This window comes from Buteo buteo, chromosome 13 (assembly GCF_964188355.1).
Source record: "Buteo buteo chromosome 13, bButBut1.hap1.1, whole genome shotgun sequence".
Taxonomy (NCBI): domain Eukaryota; kingdom Metazoa; phylum Chordata; class Aves; order Accipitriformes; family Accipitridae; genus Buteo; species Buteo buteo.
This window is the reverse complement of record NC_134183.1, coordinates 6,045,799-6,071,725: the sequence shown is the minus strand read 5'-3', so window position 1 is coordinate 6,071,725 and position 25,927 is coordinate 6,045,799. Positions and strand designations below refer to the sequence as shown.

Genomic DNA, 25,927 nt, shown 5'->3' with positions numbered 1-25,927 from the left:
AGCGGCCGGATCCGGCGGGACGGGACGGGACGGGACGGGGCTGCCGCCCCTCAGAGGCCGTGAGACGCTGCCGGCAGCGGCCATGGCTTTCGCGAAGGCTCCGAAGGACCCTTTCGGTACCGCCGTGGGCAGCCTGGTCGGTGAGTAACGGAGGGGGGGGGGGGGCGCCGCGTCCCGCCCTACCCCGCCGCCCGCCTGAGGGGAGCCGGGCGCGCGCCGTTTCCCGCCTCGCCGCCCGGGGCCGTGAGGGGTGCGGAGGGACGGTGCTTTCCCGTTCTACCCGCCCCGGCCGGCTCGGCGCGGCTTTGGCGGTGCTCGGGGTCCGCGGCCGGCTGTACGGGGGCTGCTTTTGGCCTTTCAGACCGGGCGACGTTTGGAGCGCTGCAGGCGGAGGAGTGGGGACAGTTTATGCACATCTGCGACGTGATCAACGCGACGGAGGAGGGGTGAGCGGGGGCAGGGGGCTGTGGGACCGGGGATGGGGGGGATGCCGGTGTCAGAGGGGCCGGCAGTGCCGTGACCTGCCCCCTTCTCCGGTGGGAAATGACAAGAGCCGGTTTTTCGTCTCGGAGGTAGCACCGGCGTTGCTCGAGGGCAGGGCAAAATCGAAAAGGTGGTGTGCGTAAAGTTACCCCCAACGAAACAGCAGCAGGGAGCAGGTCTTTTTGGTTCCTAGGGAAGAGTTTTGCCTGTCTCGGTGCCTTGTGGTCAGCCATCAGGACTTGGAGGGATTAGACTTGTAGGCTGTTCGCCACAGACAAGCGCTAGCGAAAGGTGGTAACCTAGGTTTCTCACCCAGGTCTGACGTCTTTCGTGTAACCCATACCGCTTGTCAGGCTAAATGGGTACCCCAGTGCTCTGCAAAACCCAGCCTGGAAAAAGAGCTTGAGCGTTTGGTTGCCTACAACACTATTTAAAACTCTGTGCTTTTAACTTAAGCCGAGTTCCCCACTATGCAATTTCTCAGCCAGCCTACATCACAGCAGGAGTGAAGCGACGGCTGGGTTTCTGTGCAGTGAGATCCATCCTACGAAGGCATGTACCCAGGGCTCCCAGGACAGAGGTGGCCTCTTGCACTGAACAGCCACGTCCTGGTTTGCTCAGCCACTTGCTGCCTTGTGCTTCCTTGTTCCCACCTGTAAAAGGGGGGAGAAGGAAATTTGTTCTCATGTAAGATCTGCTTCAGCACTGTACTGCAAGAACTCACTGCTAGCAGTGGCATATTTTAACACTGGAGAGCTTTCTCCAGGAGAATGAGGTATGCCTTAGTTTTTGCACAAGTATCTTTTTTTATATTACCTTTTCGTTCCTTTCATTTTTTTTTTGGATCCCACACTCTCACCCATGGCTCTTAGAGCTTGGAAGGTCAGTAATAACTCCGTTCTGGTCATTGCCATAAGCAACAGCACGCTTTGACCCTCAGCGTTAGTTTTTACATGAAGCTTCTATGCAACAGAGCTTTTTTTTAAGAAACTGTTTCCTCTTGTGCACAGCTTATGCTTACAGAGGAACTCCTTATAACTTCCTCCTAGGCAACTACTACTAGTCACAGTCTGTAACAGGATACTAGGAACAGCAGAACTGCTGTATCTAATTAAGCAAATGGTTATTTTAATGCAATATCCAGCTCCTGACAAGAGCATTTCCAGATGCTTCAGTGAGAGAAGCAAGAAGCAGGAGTAGAATAGTAGTAGTACAGCTTTCTGCAAAGGTAAGTTTTCTTCTCTCTTGTGCTCCCAGCCGTCACTTGATGCTCTACTGGTATGACTGGGTATGATACAGAATTGAGAAAAATAGAGAAATCTCTGTTGAAGTACAACAACATTTCAAATTGAAAAACGCAGTAATGGTAAATACTCATTTAATTTCATTGGCTTTGAAATATTTTCAACACAGATTTCTTTTTTCTTTCTTATTGAAACATTGTATTTGTGCCTATTGCTCTATCTTAGATTCTGGAGAGATCCTAAAGAGACTTTAGGACATCTTGTTTTTGTTGATCATGAGCATTGAGCTGGCCCTAATAATTGTACACTATAGATAGCCCATATTAATCAGGCAAAACTGTTTCCCACATGTGATAAGCTTGATACCATCTTCTACCCTTTTCCTCCTACATAGATAGTTAAAAGATATAGGGTGTATATATAGAAATCAAAATGACTGGGCTAGAAATGCCACTATCTTTGGGGTGGAATGGGTTGTCCATCCGTACATGGTGATTACTCAGATGAGTTTAAAAGCATCCTGCAATTATAAGATTGGAAGTTAGCCAAGACACCCCTACTCCTGACAGCACTCCCAGAAGAATATTTTTTAATTGCATCATATGTGAAAAATAGGTACCAGTCAACTCTTGATGCAGCTGGCAATAGTTATTCCCTTTTATAGCAATAGAAGCTAGATAAGTAAATCTGTTTTACAACAATGAAATAATATAATTTTGGAGGAGGCTTTGCGGAGGAGAATAACTTTATTTCTCTGCACAAGTCTCTGGAGTAGCGCACAGCCTGCAATAACAAACCTGATTCACTGCTTTGTTACTCTAGCTCAATGCCAAAGTGATTTTGCTGAAATCAATGGGGCAATTGCTCTAGTTTTATGTGGGTGTAAATACAGGGATGAATTTTGTCCCATATCTCAGGCCAGCATTTTTGGCTCTTGGATGAAGTTACGAACTAGAAAAACAGTCTAACTTTACTGGAAACTTTCTCTACTTAATTTCTTGTCACAGGCCTAAAGATGCAGTTAAAGCACTAAAGAAAAAGCTTTCAAAAAATTGCAACCATAAGGAGATCAGGCTTACCCTGTCCGTAAGTACAGCCATATTTATATTAATTAGACACTGAGAAGGTAAACATTTTAAACGATAAGGTGGCATGCAAATTATCACTGACACAACTCTCCAGGATGTTTTCTTTGTTGTTTGCGTGTTACATTACTACCCCAGTGCAGATCAGATGGTCTACTGGCGTTCCATGGAGTCCTGGATGATGCAAATTCTTAAATTTATTGTTGCATTTTTGTTTTTTTTAAACTTGTACTACGTAAAAGTAGTATAGTTCTTATTTACTCCAGTGACTGTCCCTCTGTCAGTGCCCTACCTGTTTGTGAAAGATAAGGAGGTTGATATATTACACAAAAGTGACATTTGACCATTCTATTACTTGCCTTGTGGTACTGATCTTAGTTAAACTGAGCATGGTATGCAGCATGGTGGAACATGCAATACCTGTTTTGTAAAGGTAAGTGTTATCGTGTATAAATGAGAAACTTGAATGAAAGGGTAACAATGGTAAGTTAAGCAAGGGAGCAAGACTCAGGCTAAGCCACGTAAGATTCAGATGTTATGACTGAAGTTTGGAGTGGCTGGGAATATCCTCAACTGAGGTAACCTGGCCTCCAGGATCTGACAGTGTTTCTGAACTATCCCAGTTTGGGGAAGCATTGTGATTTCAGTCAATTTAAGATTTACTGGAGTATGTTAACATAGTTCTCTGCTTTCCACTACACTGATAATGTAGGCAGCAGCAGGAAGTTCCTAACGCTGTCCTAAGTCCAGAGTTGCCAACTTGAATTACTCTTGACTGACAATAGTGCAACTGTGAGAAGTATCATGCCATTTGTATTTTAAGTTGTTGGGGATTTGTGTCTTTCATTGTTTGTCTAGAAGTATTTTCTTCACCATTTCCTTTTTTGAGGTTGTAGAGGCCTGTCTGCCTTAGACTAAATACTATTACTCATGGGTTTGGTATTTGTTGTGCAAAATCATTATCTATATCAATATGTGCTGAGAAGTGATGAAGGAAGATAGGTGATCGATAGTGTCTAATTGTAGGACACTTAGCAATTGCCCAAGTGTCTCCTAACAAGTTAAGAGGTACAGGTAAATGTGTTAAACATACCAATGTGTACCTTCAGCTCGTTCCATTTCCGCACTTCTTTCCTGGCTTCCTCCTCCACTGTCTCATGAGTCACCTTTCTGTGTGTTCTATGTGTTTGCATAACAGAAACACTTGGTTTCCGCTGTAATTGCAATCCCTGTATCAGATCTGCTTTCTTTCTCCTACAGTCTTTGTGCACGTAGGTCCTTTGCTGAATACCTGACACAGTCAGCTGGAGTTATGATAATCCAGTGCTTACATTTAGGAGCCTTTCTTTGGATGTTTACTCTGCAGATACACCCAAGGTGACATTATAGCTTAGCACTTAAGAACATGAAAGTGGGAGAAGCATCTTGTTTCAGGTGTATCCAAGGAAGAACTTTATCACGTTGACCTGGAAGCTCATTGTATTTGCTCACAGATGGAGTGTGTACTAGGTTTCAGTTGTGCTTGTAGTTCAGCTCTTTCTCACAGTCTCTTTACTATTCCAGGCCCCTTTCTCCATGTCTGTTCTCACCCACTCACGTGTACGCATGTTACTCTGCCTGCCAGGCAATCGCATTCTTTTGGCCCAGCTTCTGTTTTCTGACTGTATGTTTCTTCTCCCTAAGTTCCTTAATTTTTTTGTTGTTGTTGTTGTTTTTTAAAAAAAGAAGTGCCAGCCTTTCCTCTAACTCCCCCTCTTCCTGCTTTTGTTCTTATATAAGGTCTTCTATCCTTTGCCTCTCCCTCTGCCCTGGCTCCTTTCCTTTTTTCTGGTTTTCTACCAGTACTGCCATCAGTTTGGCATGTGTAAAACCTTTCCTTTGATCTCATTGCTGACCACATATGACTTTTAACTCCTTTGTTCCCAAATCAGTCTTTCTATGTGCTATATCTTCTGGTTTTATGTTCTTGATTGCCTTAATGAAATTGTTCCTATTTCCCATTTTGAAATGCTTAGATTGGAACAGCAAATCATTGCAAATGGAAAAACAGAAATAATGTTCAATTCCTAAAACACAAGCCCCCCCCACTTCCTGTGCAACTCTTATCTCTGAAAAATTGTTTTTCTCCCAAATTGCTACAAAAATAAGGGCTCTTTTTATGATGAACTGTAAATTATTGCCTGTATTTCCTACAGTAAATGTGGCCCTCCAGCTTTTGACACTCTACATCAAATTGTCTCTCCTACCTACATTAGATACAACTAAGAAGGCACCAGATCTACAAATAGCTTTTCTTTTGAAATGTACTTTGATCCACTTTTATTTACTCAACCTTGAAATTCTGGAATTTAATCTTTCTAATGAAAATGCTTAAGGAGCTTATTCCCAGAGATTACACACAGAGCAAAATGTGAAAGTCTTCATCTGAAGTAACATGACTGCACGTGTTAGCCCTGATTCTGTCACTGAGACGTGTTAAATCTCAACAGTGTCTTCTTCCTTCTGGCTCATAGATGCTTATTTATTTACTCGGAGGAAGAAGGGTGAGTGCCAGCTGTATAATGTGTTGGCTATGGCTTGGCTTTGTGCACTCTGATCTACTGAAGTTACCTGGTGCTTGTGAAGTCACGTGGATCGAGGTGTATGTGTCAGGCCATGAAGTTGCTTCATGCACAGTTTTTGATAAAGCCAAGAGATCAGGCTTGGCAGTGGTGATTTTGCAATCAGAGTGGAGAGGATTAGAACTTTTAGGCAGGAATCCAACAAAGTGTGTATGTGTTATTTGACTTCTTATTAGTAACAGACTTAAGCTACGTAAACTGTTTACGTAGTGAACGCTGACACACTTGTTCAGTTGTCTCTGTAGATCTCCCTTGGTTTTGTAAAGCATTTACTGCAGTGCCCCAGTTCTCGTGCCTATAAGGTCTTAGGAACTGAACAGCACATAGGGAAGTAGTTTATGGAATGTGTCCCTCTGTACCTGTGTCCACGCATACACTCTTACATGCAAAGCAGTGGGCAGAAATTTCAGATGGATTTATTGTTTCATTTCTGCATTGTTGGAAAATATTTTAAAAGAAGTCATTGGTTAGAATTAAATTTTGGAGTTTGTTTTTTTTTTGCCTTAGGCTTTTTTCTCGTTTTCCTTTTAATATTCTGTAAGTTTTCAGATATAAGAAAATTTTAGCATGGCAAATGTGGCCTTCAGATTTTCCTTTGTTAAATTAACATTTCACAAAGCAGAGGATCTAAATAACCAAAACCATGAGAGAGCCCTCCAGTTCCTTAAAAAGTCCTAGTCAATTTTATTACACTTTGTTATATATAGGCAAAAAAGGAGAAGAAAAGGACATTGAGTGGGAGCAAAAGACTTCCATATTTCCATGTTTTTTTAATATATATATGTAATTTGAAAAATTCAAGAGTTCTGAAAAACTAATATTTTTGAAATGCAGAATCTTGGTAAAGTCTACATAGCCACTACGCTGTATTTGATGAATGCTGCTTGTACAGGTTTCTTTTAAATGCTAGCACTTGGAAACAGTGTCTTGCTGTTCAAAAACTCTACTGGGTGGACATCAGTATATGTTTAGTGGAGTGTAATCCTGTAGATGGATTAATGACTTGTTCCCTTTGAGTCAGAAATATGAATAAGCAAACTGTTCATCTGTGTTTTCTTGCATTCACCTTAGGTCTGAGAAGTATCCATCACAAACTACATCCATTCATTACAGCTTTATGGACAATACCTGGCTGCTTTAGGAGCAGATAGTCCTACTGAATTCTGAGTGAGGTCTCTACTGATAAGGAATGTAGTAGACTTTCTGTTATACCCACCAACTTCTCTCCTTTTTGTTGCTGCCTTACAGTTTGTCTTCACCTCTGTTCAGATGCCTTTTATCATTTTAGATTTGTATTGCTGTCATGTGAACCAGAGGGCTTTGGTTGTGCAAGTCGCCCCCATTTTCACTCAGTGTGGATCTCTTCTCAGCTGGATGTTTGGTATCAGCTAGCCTGGAACATAGCAGGGCTGTCAATTCCAACAGTTCTCAGGTCCTGCCTGTCATTTAGAGGAAGTTTAATGGTTTGGTTGAAGTTAATTTGCCAGTTCTGTTATTAAAACATGTTTCTGTTGAGATTCCATTGTGCTGTGTGGAGCAGTGGTTGACCTGGCCATCTTGGATCTATTAATTCCAATGGAACTGCTTGGGAAGGTGGAGTCCTATTTACAACGATAAATAACCATACTGAAATTCTAATGAAAGGTGTTATTAGCATGAAGGTGGCTTGTTCATGAACAGTCCAGTTAAAAATAATTGAGTCAAATTCTTCTTTTTCTTACACCAGCTTAGTTTCGCTCTAAGTGAGTGGGCTGGATTGGCATAATTGAGTAGAGGATCTAGCCCATTAGTTCAGCACTTTCATTCAGAGGGTAAATACTCAGTCCCTTAAGTAGGGAATTAGTAATAGGGAGTTGCATACCAAATTTCCCATGCACTGGGTTGAAAATGTTTTACACAGACCATCTTTGAAGTACTGCACAGGCAAATGACTTGGCTTATTAGCATATGTTTCATGTACTCTTTCAAATGAAAAATAATGATCCAAGCCAAGATTTTTTTGTAATTATCTCTCAGTTTTTTGCACAGCAGTCTGCCAGCGTCTCTTTGTTCTGCCCTGTTTTCATTTCAGCAATGTATTTTCTTCTGGTCTTAAACCTGTTCTCCCATAAGTTCCTGATCACACTGGGAGAAAAATCCCCAAGTCCTGAGGCTAAAAAATGAGTTACTAAAATGATTTCAACTTAGTCAAATATAGTCTGCTCTGAATAGGAAAATGTATTTAACCTACTTCTATCAAGATTACAATAGTGTCCCTTAAAATATGTGTATCCTTTTGAGAATATAGCCTATCTGTTGCATGATTCGGGGGAAGTTTTGTCTCAAAACCCATGAAATTTTGCAAAATTTTGTTAATTTCTACCCTTTGCTTTCACCTTTCCATCTTCCCTCTTAAATTGGGAGGGAAAGTAAAGATATGGTTGAAGAGCAAAAAGCAGAAGAGTGACCACTTTTCATTACATGGGGCATTATATTGCTCTGGTTGATCTCCAGATTTGAGCCAGGCAAGATGCGTTCTGTTCCTGATTCTGCCCCTGCTCTTACTGACCCCAGTTTCCTATCAAGACTTGTATTGGCCTGATTTCAGGTGACTGGGATGTAGTGACAGCTTTTGATATCTCTTCTGTAACGTGGGAATTGTAGTCAGCCACCTTGAGCTGTACAATGGAGAAATACTATGTCATTATCACATACTGCTATATTTGATAGGGCAGACATGTTGCTTGCAGGGATCCTACTCTAAGCATTCCAAGCAGAGTTTTGGAAGTAGACTTCTTTCATGAAGATGAATCTGACAATTGGAACAATTCAGCTGTTCTGTTTCAAATCAGGGTGACCTTTAAAACGTGTGGAGAAATTGTACTCCAAGTTCTTGAAGTTGTTCTTTTCTTTTTTTTTCATTAGTCTCTCACTTACAGGGCAGATTAGAAGAGAGGCATTTAGTAAGCTTATTTTCTTCTCCTGTAGAGCTCTTCAGAATCTGTCAGACCAGGGTACCTATGTGGCAGGCAATGAATTAATTCTATTACTGAATCTGTACAAGTAATTTTTTAAGCTATGGACAGATTTCATGCTGTTAAGGTACTCTGTGTTCAGTAACTGTTATGACATGGAAACAAGTGTGACCATACTTCTCTTAAAACTAGTATAACTCTGGCTAACACATCTCATTTTGTATTGTATATGTCTAACAGTGCACACAGTGAGCTACTGTTTCCCTGTAGTAACCTCATCAGACATTCTAGTGAGATAGCTGGCAATGACCTGTTCATATCCATTCGTACTCTTCCCCATAACACCTTGGAAAAAATTAAACAAAAGGAAACAAAAGCAGTCAAGTTGGGGGGTTTTTTTTCCTAGTATCTGTGTAACAGAAGCTTTTTGTGTGTGCAGCTGCTTGACATGTGTATAGAGAACTGTGGCCCAAGATTCCAGTCTTTAGTTGTGAAGAAAGATTTCTGTAAAGACAAGCTGGTGAAACTACTGAATCCAAGATACAATCTGCCAATTGACATGCAGGAGAAAATCTTGACCTTTATCATGGTAAGCCTAGAGTAAACAGTAAGTATTTGTGTGTCTGCTATATGGTAAACTTTTAATGATGCAGGCCATTTCTGTGATGTAACATACTCATGGGAACCTCTTCCTGGAGCAGACTTTATTCTTGCTGCTCCCCCTTCATGCAGGGGTAGCACAGACTGGAAGACAGAGGGAGAGAACTGGAAAACTGTCAACCTCCACCTTTTATATTCCCTTCCCAGATTGTGTATGTGCTCCCTCTGTGGCTTCACTTAGCAAGCAGGATGAGAGGTAACTTCAGAGCTTTTGTGGTTCCTGCTGCTTTGAATGGAGTTAGCTAGAGTGGATAGAGGGAATGACCTGCCTTTAGTACCACATGTTTTAGAAGCACTTGTCTGATCCACTGACTGTCCATTTCTGTGACTGTTATTGTTCCTGTTACTTCAAAACTAGACGTGGGCCCGAGGTTTCCAAGGAATGGTGGATGTGAGTGAAGTAAAAGAAGTTTATCTAGAATTGCTGAAGAAAGGAGTGGAGTTTCCGTCTTCTGACACCGGCAGAGGGGGACCTAAGGTGGGGATACACAAGGATACTTCATTAAGCATTGTAAATCAGAAACAGGTTGTGTTAATTGTATGAGCTCTGTAGACAAAGAAGGTGTGTTTGGTTTTTGTTTGGTTCTTTTTTTTTTTTTTTTAATTTAAATGCTTCAGGGCAGAATATGACCAACCCACTTAAGCATGTGAGCAGGAATCGGTTTCAATTGTAACAGCTAAGATGACAACAAAGAAACCTGGCCTATATAATAGTTGTGGATATGTTTTCAAAAAGGAAACCTCTCTCTCTTGAGACTTTCAAAGTGTGTAAAGGATTCAGGCATACTGTTTAACTCAAAATGAATGAGAGCTGAGTGCTACAAACTTGTTAACTTCTGAAAGCCTCAACTAAAATGAGCAAGTTTTTCAAGAAAACACATACTGTTCAGAATATGAGCATTATCTATCTTTAAAATTAAACCAGGAGAGGTAGAAATCTGGAAGAAAAGGTTATTGTCTATATATCTCTCCAGCTGTTTGCACAGCCTGTACACAATAAATGTTATTTAAGCGTATGTCATGTGTAGCATCTGGGACATTAAATATAAGTAAGGCTTGAGCACTGGACATCAGCTGAAAGTACAGGTCATGTGTTAAAGCCATTCTTTCCAGAATTCTTTTTCTATTAGAAGAGTTTTCACAAGAGTTTTGAGAAGTGTGAAAGCCATCCACCACTGAGTGGAACCTTGCAATTACAGAATTAGATGTCTATAATCAGTGCAGACAGGACTGATTCACATTTATCCTGAGTTTGATTTGATTATTGAATAGTGGAGTGCACAAAAGCTTATGTATTTAAAGGTTGTTTGAACAAGCTGTGTGGAGAATACTCTCAATAGACAATAATTTTTTTCCTCACCAAGTACAGTAGAGATGATTCTGTCTGCCATGTGTATCTGCCAGTTAAAATCAGTGGCAAACCTTCTGTTGATCTCAGCAACAGCAGATCTGAACACAATGTTTACCTCGGTCTCTAGGAATTGAGGGACTTTAAGTGTGTAGTCTTGTGCAGGTTGGGTTTTGGATTCAGATTTTTTTTTTATAGCAGTCGGTTCAAATTCAATGCAAACAAAGCTTTCTGCGGATGAAGTGTTCCAGCTTTTCAATCCAGAAAACCTTTGTAGTTCATCTACAGAGACCCAGACTTAACGCCCCAACCTTTCCACTGCTTTCAGGTGTGATGACATTCTAAACTATACTTCATTGCAAAATTGCAGTGGCACTTTGGGAAGGGCTCTTGGCTGTTAGATGGCTTAAGAGCTCAAGGAGCTAGCCTGTTCTCAGCCATTCCCACTTTATCCTGTAATGGAATTTACTTGCAAACCCATTTAAAAGATATCTGAATTCCAAGCCTCCTTTAATTACAAAACATCCATTAGATTTATTCTTGTAAATAGACCTTGCTCAACGAATTCCCAGGGAGCATTGATTATGAGAAAGCTAATGCCCAGTTGTCTAGTCTGACAGATATGTTGTGTAGCTCTCTCATCTGGATGTCTCTTTCAATTCTTTTGTTAAACTCAAGCTCTGCTCTTTTGTCTTTCAGCAGACTTCATCTCAGCCTTCTGCAAAGTCATCACCATCTTCTGCTAATCCTGCAAAACGTTCTTTACTGCCTCTTCCCACAGGCCCAACATTATTGTTGACTCCTGAACAGGTACAATACTACAGGTTTAGAGGAGGGTGGGCTCACTTGAAATGTACCATTAATGTGTGATTTCAGTAACCAGACCACTGGGAAGGACCATCATTTCAAGTGTCACAGCTCTATATCCATGGTTTTAGGTTTATTCTCCTGAAGATGTTTTATATGGTGGTATACCAAGGCAAAATAGGCAGAAGTGGGTTCAGTAAATGCAAGGTTGTACCTCAACCAGAAAGTGGAATCATTTACTCAAGCATGAGAATCTCAAATGATGTCTAATGATGTTGTTATACAAATTGATAAAAGTTACTTCAAAGATAAGTGCGAAAGCCAAACTTACTTTTGCATAAGGCTTGTGTGAAGAGATTATCCTAAAAAGCAGGAAGGAAAGGACAGTTCACTTCCATTACTGCTTGACCTGTAGGTAACTAAAAAGAGTAACAGTAACATTAGTGAGAGGGATTAACTGCAAGGAAAATGAGTACTACTATCAGATTTGGATCTTAGTTTGACTGCACGTATAAAAGCTGAGCTAATTCCATTCATTTTCATGGCATGTTACTGGAATAAAATAATGCTAATTAGGCCCGTATTATACCTAATGGGGAAGAAAGTATGTATTAGAGGCAAGAATTACTCTGCTCACTCTGTTCACTTACACAATATTCTGTCCTGTTGAATTCAACAGATTGGGAAACTGTACAGTGAACTGGATATGGCAAAAATGAACGTGAGAGTCATGTCATCAATATTAAAAGAAAATGTTCCTGGCTCTGAAAATCCAGATGATATGAATCTTTTACAGGTATGCGATAATTCATTGGTAGGGTATATTGGTTTGCTTTGGTCAAAGTTGATTTTAAAATGTGTTGTATCCTTTCTTTTAACATCTGGATTCAGATTGCCAAATGGAATCCAACAACAGGTTTCTACCTCTGGTTTTGCTCAGCTTTCTTGTCTCCTTCACCTTCCCCTGATGTCTAGATAGTCAGGAAAGGACAATACAGCTTGCAATGCAAATTTAAGCTCTAGGGAATTCCAAGGGCAAAGGAATTTCATAATGGAGCATTCTCTGTTAAGCATGTTCTGTCAAACAGCCCTGAGAACATTCCATTTGAACGCAGTTGCCTTGTGGGAAAATAGATGATGACACAGCCTTTCTCTTGTATCCGTCCTGGAGTTTTTGGTGCTCTCTTTATTATTACCAGTACCTTAAAGGCAGACTGAAGGCCAGTGAAGAATATGAAGTGTTGGTTTTATGTGCGTGACCTCAAAGATTGGGAGTTTGCTGTGCTATAGATGAATCCATGTGCTCTTAAAGTGTAGCCTGAGGGAAGCGTATTGCAATAGTCCAGTTTAGATTTGACAGTGAACATGCAGACATTCTTCCTTCTGTGATGTCATTTCTTCTAATTGCTTGTGGTGTATTTTTTATTTTAGAAATTAAAAATGCAGTATCACTTTAGTATTTCACTAGTGACCTATGTCAATGGACATTTTTCTGTTTCGTATTGTCTGCAAGAATTTAAAAAGCTTTTATCACATCCTTCTGTTTTTAAACTTACCTCTGAACTTCTATGATGAGGAAGCATTTTTGGTAATTTTTCAGCATTAAATGTGTTGGAGAACTGATCTAATTTTTGCAAGCCTTCAGTGTGCTTCTCTTGCCCAGTGGAGAGTTTCTCCTTTGCAATGAACTCTTACTGGGTGCTGTTGGTTTGCCTTCAAGGTCATGCTGTTCAGCTGTGTTCATTTATGGACTGGTTCACAACTGGAAGTGAGATATGGAGAGATAGCAGCAATTCGCCACTGTCTCTCATGTTTAATGACAGGCAGTGCTGCTGGTCTAGGGTAACCAGATAGGAGACAGATGCAATCTCTCAGTGGTTTTTGCTCCCCTGGAAATTCCTCACATCTCCCACACTGTCTCTTTTGCAGAGATTTGTGGAGCTACAAACCCAAGGAGGAAGGGCCTGCAAAGCACGGGTCTGAGCAGAGTAGACCCTAAACACGGGCAAATAGCTGTTGCAATAGGTTCCAGAGGGCTTGCTTTGCCTGCACTAAAGGATTGAGTTTAGGTTGTTCCAGCAATGCACACCACCTAAGCAGCTACTCTCTGGCTGTTCGGTGCACAATAATTGACTTCCATAGTGCTACTGCCACTAGGGAGGTTGCCAAGTTGCAAACTGGCCTTGATGATTTAACCAGCCAGTGAAAGATACCCCAGGTAGGAGAATATGCTCGTTTAATATGCTTGGCCACCTCTGTCCAGTCCACGACAAGGTAAGTGTTTCTGGTTGTGAAAGAGGAAAAGCATGTCTTTCATTTCCTGTCTCCTACTATGGCCCTTCTACATGTGGGTGCACAGATCAGGTTGCCCACAGTAAACCAGTGGATTCTTATTGACACTCCCAGTAATAAAATTGTTGGCAAAAGTTTGAGGACAGGGTGTGGAGTTCTTATTTGTGGGAGAGTGACTAAAAACTCACTCCTTCTGTGTTAATTTCACTGTTGCTCTCTCTGTTCTCTTCCCCTGTGCACTGAGTGGTATAAAGCATCAAGCATGGCTAGCCTGCTCCTTTAACAATGTTTAATGTTCCCTTTTGTTTGTGGCTCTACCTGGGTTGCTTGGATTAGGCTTTTGTTGTCAAAGTTCTTTATTAAAAGAGCTGCTTGTTTGGGCTTTGAGTGATTTGGAGACATTAGTTTCAGTCTTTCTGATTATCTGGGGTCTCTCAGTAAAAACTGTAACAGGGTAAACTTTATCAGTGCAACATATTTTCAGTTCTGTAGCTTCATTAGTGGCTAGGCTCCTCCCTTTCTCCACCCTGTTTTGGACAAGCTTTAAGATGGCAGATCTCACTTGAAATGTTGTGCTGATCAGTAACGTTAGCTAAAGAATAACTGAAACTCAGCATCAGCCAAGAAGAGTAACAAACATACTTGGCAGACATGCAGGAATTTGGGTCCAGATCATCAGTTGGTAAGAATTAGCACAAACTCATTGGAATGACTGATGATTGTTTTACCAGCTGGTAATCCATCATTGTAAAAGTCCAGTTTTCAAAATGTAAGATTGCATACGTCATTGTGGGTAGGAGCAAAGCCTAGCAAATCCATGCTTGAAATGAATGTCTCAATTTCCTTCTCTATTGAATATTGATATTTACAAAGGAGCTAGTCTGCCTGTATAATGGAGTCATAAGAAATACACATTTTTTAAATGCGGATCAGATAGTAAAGTGTGGAGTTGGAGAGGTTTCAATTTAATTACAGACATTAAACTGAATACATTTTTGTGTGTTTTATCCTGGGCTAGCTGTGGTTTAACCCCAGCCAGCAACTAAGTACCACGCAGCCGCTCCCTCACTCCCCTCCCACCCAGTTGGGTGGGGGAGGGAATCAAAAAAACAGTAAAACTCATGGGCTGAGATAAAGACAGTTTAATAGGACAGAAAGGAAGAAAATAACAACGATAATAATAAAAGAATTGGAATATACAAAACAAGTGATGCACAATGCAGTTGCTCACCACTTGCTGACCAATACCCAGTTAGTCCCAGAGCAGCGATCCACCCCCCTCCGTCTGGCCAACTCCCCCCAGTTTATATACTAGGCATGACGTCATATGGTATGGAATATCCCTTTGGCCAGTTTGGGTCAGCTGCCCTGGCTGTGTCTCCTCACAACTTCTTGTGCCTCTCCAGCCTTCTTGCTGGCTGGGCATGAGAAGCTGAAAAATCCTTGACTTAGTATAAACACTACTTTAACAACAACTGAAAACATCAGTGTGTTGTCAACATTATTCTCATACTAAATCCAAGATATAAGACTGTACCAGCTACTAGAAAGCAAATTAACTCTATCCCAGCCAAAACCAGGACAGCTATGAAGATACAGTACTGAAAGATATAGTACCCTGTAATCCTTATGCAGATTTGGCAAAGGGGTGCAAAATTTTTTTTTTTACATAAATAAAATAATTTATTTACGTGAATTATATGTATTTTGAGGAAAAATCAGATCACTTCAAAAATAATACCAGAGCAATTTCTGAATAGCAGTGTACAAATAGAGTAATCTCCCCCTCCTTTTTTTTTTTTTTTTTTTTTTTTTTTTTTTCCTTAAGAGGAGCGAGCCAGCATTTGCAAATGCACTGCGGGGGGAAATTTTAGCTGAGTCGAAGTTCCTGTTGCTAAAGAATTTGTTTCTTTGAACATGCAAAATCTGCAGTGGAGAGTAATACAAATAAGCCATCTTTCATTTCAACTAGCAATAATGCAAAACTCAGTAAACTCTCATAATTCTCTTATCAGCTGATTCCGCTAGGTTTGTGTTACTTTCTCAAAAAGTGCATAGATCAAGCGCATCCAAACTTCCCCACTTAGAGGAATAGTTAGAGCTAGAGAGTTGTGTCACAGAGCATTTCTGTCCTTTAGGCTACTATTGTCTTTTCTGCAAGCAGATGTTGAGCAGGATCACATCCATTACATCCATGTGAAGTATCCTGCTGAGTTTAATCAGCTTCAAACAGGATCGAATCAAATTTGTTCTGCATCACCTAGAGATCTTCGTTATTTTGCAGTTTGTAGTTTAGACTTGAGAGACAGATACATCTTTAGAAATAAAGGTGGGTCAAGAGGTAGGGATTAGGTAGGAGTGCTGGCTGTGATGATAGGAGCTGTCAACCTGCCTTGCAGAGATCAAAGACATGAAAATTATGCTATTTGCAATGTTTGGTATGCATGCGGTTTGTGTAAATTAAGGAATGTTACCTGTGAGTCTGCAGCACTCAAGTGTCTTATTCTTCTCCAGAACTGACAAATTTGGAGACCACTGTTACGATTTATTTTTTTTCTTCCCCTGCATTGGGCAGAAACTGTATAAGACCTGTCGAATGATGCAGGAGAGGATCATGGAATTGTTGGTGACAGTGGAGAATGAAGATGTGATAGTTGAGTTAATACAAGTAAATGAAGATCTGAATAATGTCCTCCTGGGACATGAAAGGTAAGTACAGGGCCTCTCTCCTCACATTTGCTATCCTAACTGAGTAAGTGCACCTAATGGACTCGGATGGTCCCTATGTCTAATGTTGATCCTCCACAAGGAGATAGATTTTATCCTTAAATCCAGAAAAGAAACAAGACTGAAAAAGAGAAAATTTTGTATTTGCCTTCTCCTGAACACTTCAGAAACAGTTCATAAAGGTAGTTAGAAAACCATTAGAATGGGGTAAAAGAAGTTAACAGCATAACCAGGAAATCAGATGGAGGCACACAAAAGTCATTTTGGAACTTGACATTCCTTTTTGGTAGTGCACAGTGAATTTGTAATCTGCTACAGACCCTTTGGTACTGGTGATGGTCCTTATCTCTCTTAAGCATATATGCTTCCAGGAAAGAATAGTTGTTCTCCTTTCTAAACAGCTTGACAGCTTTACTGCAGAAATCAGCCATGGAATAGCATTCTGCCTCATTGCATGCTTAAGAGAGTTGCTTGCTTTTCTCAACTGGATTGAAACATGCTGTTCTACTTGTCTTACAGCAGAAAATGTTTCTTTCTTTCACACATGGAAGCACCGCAGTGCTTGCATTGATATCCTGTGTATTTGTCTATTATGTCATGGGTAGCATGGCAAGATGCTAGCAAAACAAATTAATTTTAAACTCAAAATTCCAGTATTGTCCCCCAAAATATCATGAGTATACTCATGGAGAGTATTCTGGCTTAATAGGAACTAGCCTTCCATGTTAAGTAGTTGATCTCCTCCATGGCTAAGAAATGTTCTAGAAGTCATTATGTATCAAGTGCAATGGTTCATGATTAAATTTAGCAGATTTAGAGAATTTAGTCATCTTTTCTTTTTAATCCTCTTCTGAATGCTGCACTGAAAATATCACTAATTCTTCTAAGCATCATGGCACAAACTTTGGGCCTAATCTTGACAACATTTAGTTTTCATTTATCTTTAAATCTTATGTCTACAGCAGTGTTGCCATATTTTACAGTAACTGCCTTGAAAGGTTGTGTGCTCACTTCTTGCTTTAGGAAGTTTTTCATTTTAGTAAAGCAAAAATGGAATTCTGTTCAGCTTCTGTAAATCCACTGAAGTCAGATGTGGGCTTACATTTTTGTTATGACTGATGAATACTGACGAGGCCAAGAACCTTTTGAACTATGAATAGTAGCTTGCGGGTATAATTCAACAAATTCCTTATGAAAGACTCACCTGATGATTGAAGGAGCAATTAATTGGCCATTGTAAAACTGGACAGAAACTACTGCATTTTAGTACTATCATGTTATGGCTTATATGTAATGAGTCTTCCTGGGTGTAGATGCATTGCACTTTAGAGTTGATAAGTATTAAAATGTATTTGGTTAATGTTTGTTGCGTAAGACTTGTTCTTTGGAACTCCCTCTGAACAATGAGATGTGTAAAGGACAAACTCATTTAAAATAGCTGCATCTGTTTCATACTATATGTATTGTTTGAAGACAAGTCATGCTGCATTCTCTGTTTCTGATTATTAATATAGAGTCCAAATTAAATCAGGAGCAATCACCATTGTGCAATAAACGGGCCTCATGTACGTAACGATGACTCCCTCTAGTGTCTCTAGCAACTTTTTGGTTCTTCCTGTATTTCAGATAAATATTTTATGTTCTGCAGTTGGAAAGGCTTTTTCTTCTGTTTCTCCCTGCATATATACTATCTTTGTGGGCCTCACCAGTATGGTAACCCTGAACAGCAAATGCCGTTGTATAGACAGTGTCATGTCAATACCACTTAGGGCTCTTACTTCTGAAACAGATTGACCTTATGGATGCTGAATATCGCTTGACTGTGTCTCCTCTGGACCCAGTGTAGGACTGTTATGATTCCTAGTATATAAATATTTATGCGGGTGGATTTTTTGGTTTCCTTTTTTTAAAAAAAAAAAAAAATATTTCAAATGCCTGAAGTAATGAGAGGGCTGTGTGCCAAAACAGGTGTGTGGTTTGTCCTCAGATGCCGTGAGGGAATGTGGGGACCTCTGAGGACAGAAGGCTTCCTGGGACTCAGTTGGAAGAGTGTTCTGGTCAGGGGGAGCCGGATTTGGCATAGTGTATATTCATAGTTACCTCTCTGGCATGAACATTACAGAAATGTAAGAATGAATGTTTAACTCTGCAATTTCAACAGGTTCTCTCGAAACAGAGTTCGTTTTTTGGAGAATCAGAGAATACAACGTGAACGCACAGAGGTGAGTAATTATAGATGAACTTGTGAACTGCAGCATTGTAAACATTCCTTTTACTGTTCATTGTGGAAGAATACACTTTTGATATAAGCAGATTTTATTCTCTAGTTGAGAAGTACAGGGGACAACAGGCTGATACTACTCCTACTGATTTTCCAAAGTCTCACTTGCAGAATTTCATGCAAATTCACATAGTTAAAGTAGCAAATAATGTCAAATCTAAGATGGACGCTTGGTGAGGAGAAATGAGAGCGATATCTATTCAAATGCTGGTTTATTACCTCTACAGCTAAGCACTATTATCTGCCATATACAAAATGAGGAACCATAATGTTCCTTTCCACTTGTTCTCTTTTGAGCATTTATAGACTGGAATACTATTACACTATCAGAATTCACTATTACTGGTGTTTTTTTCTGAATTGTGAATAATGGCTTGTAGCAAATTTTTAATGACTACCCTTTATTGATTGATAATTATGGTTGTTAATTATATTGCCCAAAGTAGTTTTGCATGTTTCACCTTCTGCTAAGCCATAATTGTGTAGTCACCTAGCCCTCAATATGAAAATGACCGCATTGTGAATGCTGAAATACAGCTGACAATTATTAAAAAAGGATACAAGATGATCTTGTTTTCCTTGAAAAGTCACTATTAATACATTCTGATTATGTAGGTGGATGTTTTTCCTTGATGGATGCGCTGTTGGATTAGTTAATAGTCCAAATGGTGCAGTCTGTGCATTTTTATATTATTCAGGAGTCTCTAAGTTTAAAATGCATCATCTTTTTTAAAAAATATTTATTTATTTTTTATCTGGTGTGACCAAACCCATATAATTCAAGATGTGGTTTCATTAAAATCTTTGGTTGGCTACATTTTTAATTCTAACATGTTCACAGGCAAAGCAAATTGAAGCCTTTTCTGTGTCCTAGGAAAAAATTGTTGTGATTTTGAACTTTTCCTATCCAAAACAGGACTGAAAAAATCAATCTCCTAAGTATGTATCAAATCTCAATAACACAAATAAGTAGTATGAAAATAATTTTGCAGGATCAATCAGAAGATCGATATCAAACCTGTATGTAAACAAGATCACGGTTGCTTTTTAGAATTGAGTCTGTTCTGTTTCCTACTTCAGAATTGTTTTCCTTAATTTTTTGAAATAGCAATGTTGCTGAAACTGATCTTTTCTGGAAAGCATTTTTTGTTTCATTAGCTATGTTTCACACACACACAAAAAAATCCTGGTCTTCTCTCATACGTGCCAGTTTTTAATATTATGATTTTAAAATTTTATATTCTGTGAAAATAGCTATTTGTTTAAAACTATACAAGTTCCTTTAAAAGACAAACAAACAAACACCACCACCCCCACAATAAAACAAAACGCAGAAAAACCCCAAACAACTTTATTCCTTTTCAAATGTTAAGCTATACAGGAAACAGCCATCTGCTCCCTCGAGTGATCTACTTGACCTCTCTGTAGATTCTCCATCTCCTGTGTCAACAGTGGTGCAAACTGACTCTGCAGTGTCTCCTTCAGGCCTTAGTAAGTGATGAATGCACGTTTCCCTTGCAGTCTGATTTCCTAAAGCAAACCAACAAGAGCTTGGTGGATGAATCAAGAAGTTCCTTCTAAGAAAGAAAACAAAGATACTCCTTAACTTAAAGGATGTTCCTTAAATCTCCTTAAAAGGAGAATTGATGTGTGTATGTAGGAAAAAAAAAAAGTAAGATAGTATAAGGTTCCCTGTAATTTGTTTACAGTAGAAGCAATAATTGTTTTCCCCCATTATGTAAATTTGAACAGTAGAACATGCTCTGTTCTCTACTACAACGAAGACTGTAAAACAGTCTGGTAGTTGCTTGTTCTGTAGGCTTGGAAGAAAGAAACACAGATATGCTTTTCTCATACCCTCTTGATGTCCTAGGTTTTTTCAGGAGGCACTTGGTGTTAGAAACAGTTCACTTTGAGAAGGGTACTCATCTCTTCTAACTTCAGACTTCTTTCATAGTCAGAGGAGTGAGTAAAGCTCCTGACTTTGGTACCCAGAATTACTGTTTGCAGAAGCTCCTCCTTTATCCACTCTAGGGGAGGCCATATACTGAAGTTAAAGATGTGAATGTGCCCCCAGGAATAAATGCCTGTAATTCCATTTTAATCTTTTAGAAATAGCAAAAGGAGTTTTAAGTGGTATCTACCATGTATAGCACTACTGATGTTGTTCTGACATTTTAAGGAGATAAATACATTGCATCTAAAACCTTTTCAGAGTTATTAAAATTTTGTCTTTCATGTGATAAACAGCAACTCGTTTCAGACTCTTTATATGCCTTCCAAACAAAATTTTACCCTTTCAATGTTCATAGTACAAGTAACTAACATTTGCTTAATAAAGTTTAAATGATCATTAATTATCACTTTGAATTTCAGATTGCATATCTGCGCACCCTGAAGATAAAAACAGGCATCATCCATCAATTTATCCACAGCTAGATTTAGCAACTACAACAAAAGCTCAGCAATTCCCGTGAGTAATCTCTTATCAAAAAATTGTAACAGATAAAAGATCTTCAGAGGTATTAGTACTCTGTAATTCATCTAATGAGTTTATAGAAAGCTGTGAGAACACAGATTTACTACTTTTACACATTAGTCCAGTAAAACGAGTGAAAACTACCTGTGTGCTAGACATTGCTTAACATGTTTAAAAATACACTACTCCTTGCAGCACTGTTTAGACATAGACATAAATTTATCTCAACAGTCAAAACATACTTGAGATATATATGACTCTCTGCTTGAGTGTTGCCAGTGCTCCGGTGAAAGGGAGAAACAGATGAATTGTATGGGTTAATAAGAAGAGTTTAAGATAGCAGAGGTGTCCTTGTAGTTCCCTACCTTTTATGTGAGAATGGGACACTGGCCCACCTGCCCATGCTGCTCACAGTTGCGACATAAGGTAAAGACAGACCAGCAAAAAAATAATGTAACAATCAGAATATACAGTTTTTATAGTTTCTCAGTTACTTTCAATGTATTACTCTCTCCTAGATTTGCAGCTGAAGCACAAAACAATAGTGTAAGCAACCCAGCTGGACATTCATATAGTAATGTGAGTAATACTCATGTTCAGAATAATTATTCTGTGTTAGCAACTGTCAAATTGAGAACTCTTTGGATTTATGCCGATTGCTGTCCAATTGGGATACAAAGATCTGTTCAGTGGCCCTTCTCCATACATCAGGGAACACTCCATATTTGGTGACCAGGCCAACTTTCCTCTTTTGATACCACAGGTGCTAATATGAAAGTATATTTTCTGGGGTCCAGCACAATCTCAGGGGAGTTTGCAGAAAGCAGTTGCTCTATTATTTGTATTTAATCTGTTGCTGTGTGAAGCAAGCTGAGGTCTCCTTCTGCTGCCATTATGTTACTCTGGTGTATTTCCTATCTCAAACAAGATATTAAAAAAAAACCACAACCCAACCCCCAAAACCGCCCCACCCCCAAACAACCCACCAAAAACCCCAAACACTTAAAAACCAAGTACAGTGTAGGACAAATGGCATCTGCTGCAGGCAAAACACCCATGACAGAAGGAATGCAAATAATATGAAGGGGCTTTGAGGTGATGTAATGAATTTGAATGCTTTTCTGTGGTAGGCACTATGAAATGAGAAGTAGCCCCCAAACGCATGCGCATATTCCCTATTTTAAACTGCAAGTAAATGCAGATACCTATATTGTGAATACTGCGGTCTTTGAGCCTGTGTAGTGTAACAAATTACGCAGAAGTAAATTATACAAATGTGCTACAGGTAACACTAGAAGATGTTTTGAACGTTGTGTGGAGAATGGAGATTAGATTGGTAACTGTTGACCTGAGAATTTACCTGCTATAGTCTGAGAGTCTAAAGATAAGTCAGCAGTTATATAAGTTAATTCAAACCAGTTCTCATAGAACAATCGTTCATGCACTGTTTTGCTTGATCTCCTTAGCTGGCGACTCTTTTAAGCCCAGTGCCTCTGAATCCAGTAAATCTGCAAACTTCTACATCATTAAATGGACCGTCACCAGCAGGTAATAAATACTGCAGACCACCTAACTTTCATGGAGATGTATTTTTCTTGTTAGAACTTAAGGGCTTTACATAATGGCTGTTAAAGACTAGAGGCAGCAACAAACATTCCCAAAATCTTATACTGCTCATGGCTTCTCTTAGACATGTCTGTCCATTTTAGCATTTAAAGCAACTAGATACATAGGAGATAATCTGCTCCTTTCCGGAAGATACAAAAAAGTAACATGCAGTAAGCATGCTTTTCATTTACATTTAAATCTGCCTTTATCTGCCTGTCTTTATCTGCCTGTCTTTATTCTCCAGCTGCATCAAAGAACAAGTCACAATCACCTCATTACTACGAGATAATGGAATTTGATCCCTTGGCTCCCACTGAGTAAGTAACTTTTAAAATAGATAATATACAGTTTAGGTGTCAAAGGCAAGAAGGCTTCTGAGTTGGCTTTTTCTTCTGAGTGACAAAACAGATCGCACTATTTAGACTTGAGCAAGCTGACAAACTGGATCGCTAAATTAAATGAGAGTGGCTGCATTTTGTACATCTTCCAATATTTCTGGCATAACCAATTAAGGAATAAACTCCTATAGTGTGTTGATTGAACAGCATCTGTAAAAATGGTGGAGTAATGCTGCATCAAAAACGATCTACTAAAATCTTATCCAGTGATATGAAAAGGTGATAAGGGTCCTGGTAGAGGAAGCTCATTGACACTTCAACACAGGTAGTTCTGGAACAAGGTAACCAAAGTAATTCCTGTTCAGAGCAATTGTGATTTTTAAGAATGTTGTTCTACTGCATATCAAGAAAATCCTCAATTTAAATATAAGCTACAAAAGGGAATGGATGCTGGGGCTCTTTAGAGGGCCAAATAGTCAGAAAGTAATACGAAACTAAACAGATGGCAAAACTCTCCTTTCTACCAGTAATTGCAAAAAAATTTGAACCGTCTACACAAAACTAACTTCTGAGGAACCATCAAATTCTGAGGTAGAAAAATCTCAACAAAACTTTTTTTTTTTAACTAGTGCAGAAATTGCATGCCACGTGATTACGCCTGCCATCTGTGTTTTGCAGTCCTGTTCCCAAACTTACTTCATCAAAAGTGACAATGTCCAGAGGTATCTCATTAAATGTATAATCACAGATGCACCACAGGATTGGCTCTGTGTTTCCATGGAACCCTGGGCATCCTGCAATTGATGCTACTCCATTAGGCAAACACTATAAACTCTTGGCAGTTCATGCTTGGGCAGGATTTCATGGGTATATTTTGTCAAAATGAAACAACTGTGATGTAGGATTTGCCCTGTTCCTCCTCTTTCAGAGCTATTTATGAAGAAATTGATGTTGTGCTGAAGACAGAAGTTAAAAAGAATACAGAGTGCTGAAGCTGGAGGTGAAGTCTTCTGCTGAACACACATTATTCTCTGATGCTGGTCCTGTGCTGTGCTTCCAATAATGTACAAGTGAATAACAGAACAGGTTTTGTATTTTGACACAACAAGCAATAAGTATTGGAATACTAAGCTGTGTGGAAGTTGAAGCATTACTTGGATCTACACCTTGATAATTTGTCCTAAATGTTCAACTGTGTACTCTTCAAGGTGACTTGCATGATAATTTTTAAAGTATTTTAGGGGCCTTTAAAATATTATTTTCAAATTCACCTGCATATGAAGTAACACCTGACACAGGTGAACAAAAAGGACTTTTGCAACTATAGAAGAAAGGTTTTCTTTCAAGTTAACTGTTCCTTTGTATTGCTTTACCCCTTTATGCAGCAAACAAAACTGAACGTTATGTTTACAGAAACTGCAGAATCCAGTTTCTATTTTGGCCTCATTGCTGTCTGTGTTAATATCCCTGGGAATTTATTAAGGGGGTTTTGATATGTAGGACTTTTCTAAAATTGGGCCTCTTGATAGATGCCTGAAGACATGCAGTGTTACTTTCCTACATTCATATTATGAATACAGATTTCGTTTTCTTTCTAAAAGCCTGCAATATAATTGGATTTTTGTCTTGGTAAGAAACGGAGCTAGGCCATGAGGTGCTGTCATCCATGATTAACAGAACAGAAAAAAAACCCTGCTTGTTCCTATGTTGTTGTTGCTTTTCTTTACTGAGTAAATATTGGAGGGGGATCAATCATTTCTTTCAATGTTCCTGCCCTGCAGAGATTGTTGTTCTGGTGAAGGAAAAAATAATCATCTACAATGCAGATGAGCAATAGTTATCCATTTATTTTAATCAAGTTGTTTAACCCTGTTAATAACAGTTTTATCTTTTAATAATTAAAGTGCCTTATCTATTTTAATGCTGAATGTAAAATGTGCACTTTAACAGGTATAGTTCTCTGAATTTATAATTGATATAAAATTTGAGAACTTAGTTCATGTTCATAGCTGATAAGCTAATTTTCTGTGAAATACTGCATTTTAAATGTTAGTTATGTTAACTGTTTCAGTTCTCAGTCGGTTTTGCAACTTTTGTAGCATAAAATTCCAAATAAAAGCAAATGCTTACTGAGAAGTTAACCCTCATCACTTCTGAGTTTTTACCAGATAACATGCATATTCCATGAAATACCAAATGTAGATAGCATTGTAAGTATTTTAGTGTGAATCCCGGGAGTTTCATTGTAGTTAGCAATTTTGCAGTTTGCTGTGTGACCATTAGAACACCTTACTTCTATCAAAACAACAACCTTGAAGAAGTTTGGGGGCTTTTGTAAGCACAGGTGAAAACATAAGCTGCTTTATTCTTATTTTTCTTGCGTTATTTGCAATGGTTTGGACAGCAGCCTGAGAATACTGCTGAAAATAGGATTTGAGGTAGATTGACTTTTCTCCCTACAGCTTAATTGTATTGGTAAAACCCTAGCACGCTGAAGTGTAATAAATTAAAATAGGCTATTTCAGTATGGTAATGCATAATGGATGATTGCTAACTGAACTTTTCCATATTTAAAAGAAGCAAAATGGTCACAGATGAAAGGGAACTGGCTAATTAACTGAGCTTGTTTTAGTTGGCAAGTGCTCAGTCTCTGTGCAAAGTTCAGCTTTCAAACTCGGGGGGGAAAACCCCCCATTTTTATGAAACTGGGACCTGCCAGGGGGATATTGCTTTTTTTTCTGAAGCACGTGGCCACAATAAAGCAATGTGTGGGAAACTCCCATCATCAGTTCAACTTTCAAAAAGACAATGGACTAAAGACAACCCAGGTAATTTTTTTTTTCCTAGCCTGGATTCAAAGATTTATCTTGATTTCTGCCTCCCCCCACCCCCACAGCATAACTGGAATGACAAAGCTTGCTGCTAGCTTCATACAGATGTATTTCACTTCTGTGGGCTCTACATGTTTTGCTGGGTAAATTGCATTAGAGAGATGAAAAG

The 25,927-nt window shown here is 39.3% G+C and overlaps 1 protein-coding gene across 2 annotated transcripts; it reads left to right on the top strand.

The window, feature by feature from the left end:
• TOM1L1 (target of myb1 like 1 membrane trafficking protein) lies at positions 1-25,828 on the top strand. 2 transcript variants are annotated; one of them, XM_075044407.1, is made up of 15 exons: positions 1-140; positions 362-446; positions 2,735-2,813; positions 8,827-8,976; positions 9,406-9,525; positions 11,098-11,205; positions 11,882-11,998; positions 16,070-16,203; positions 18,383-18,443; positions 19,876-19,993; positions 20,879-20,975; positions 21,500-21,560; positions 22,448-22,529; positions 22,834-22,906; positions 23,856-25,828. In XM_075044407.1, the coding sequence occupies exons 1-15, from the start codon at positions 83-85 to the stop codon at positions 23,917-23,919; spliced, it is 1,407 nt and encodes a 468-aa protein (XP_074900508.1). In that variant the 5' UTR covers positions 1-82; the 3' UTR covers positions 23,920-25,828. The 2 variants fall into 2 exon arrangements, with proteins under 2 accessions (XP_074900508.1, XP_074900507.1); XM_075044406.1 differs by having other exon boundaries at positions 11,095-11,205.
• The last annotated feature ends 99 nt before the right edge of the window (positions 25,829-25,927 follow it).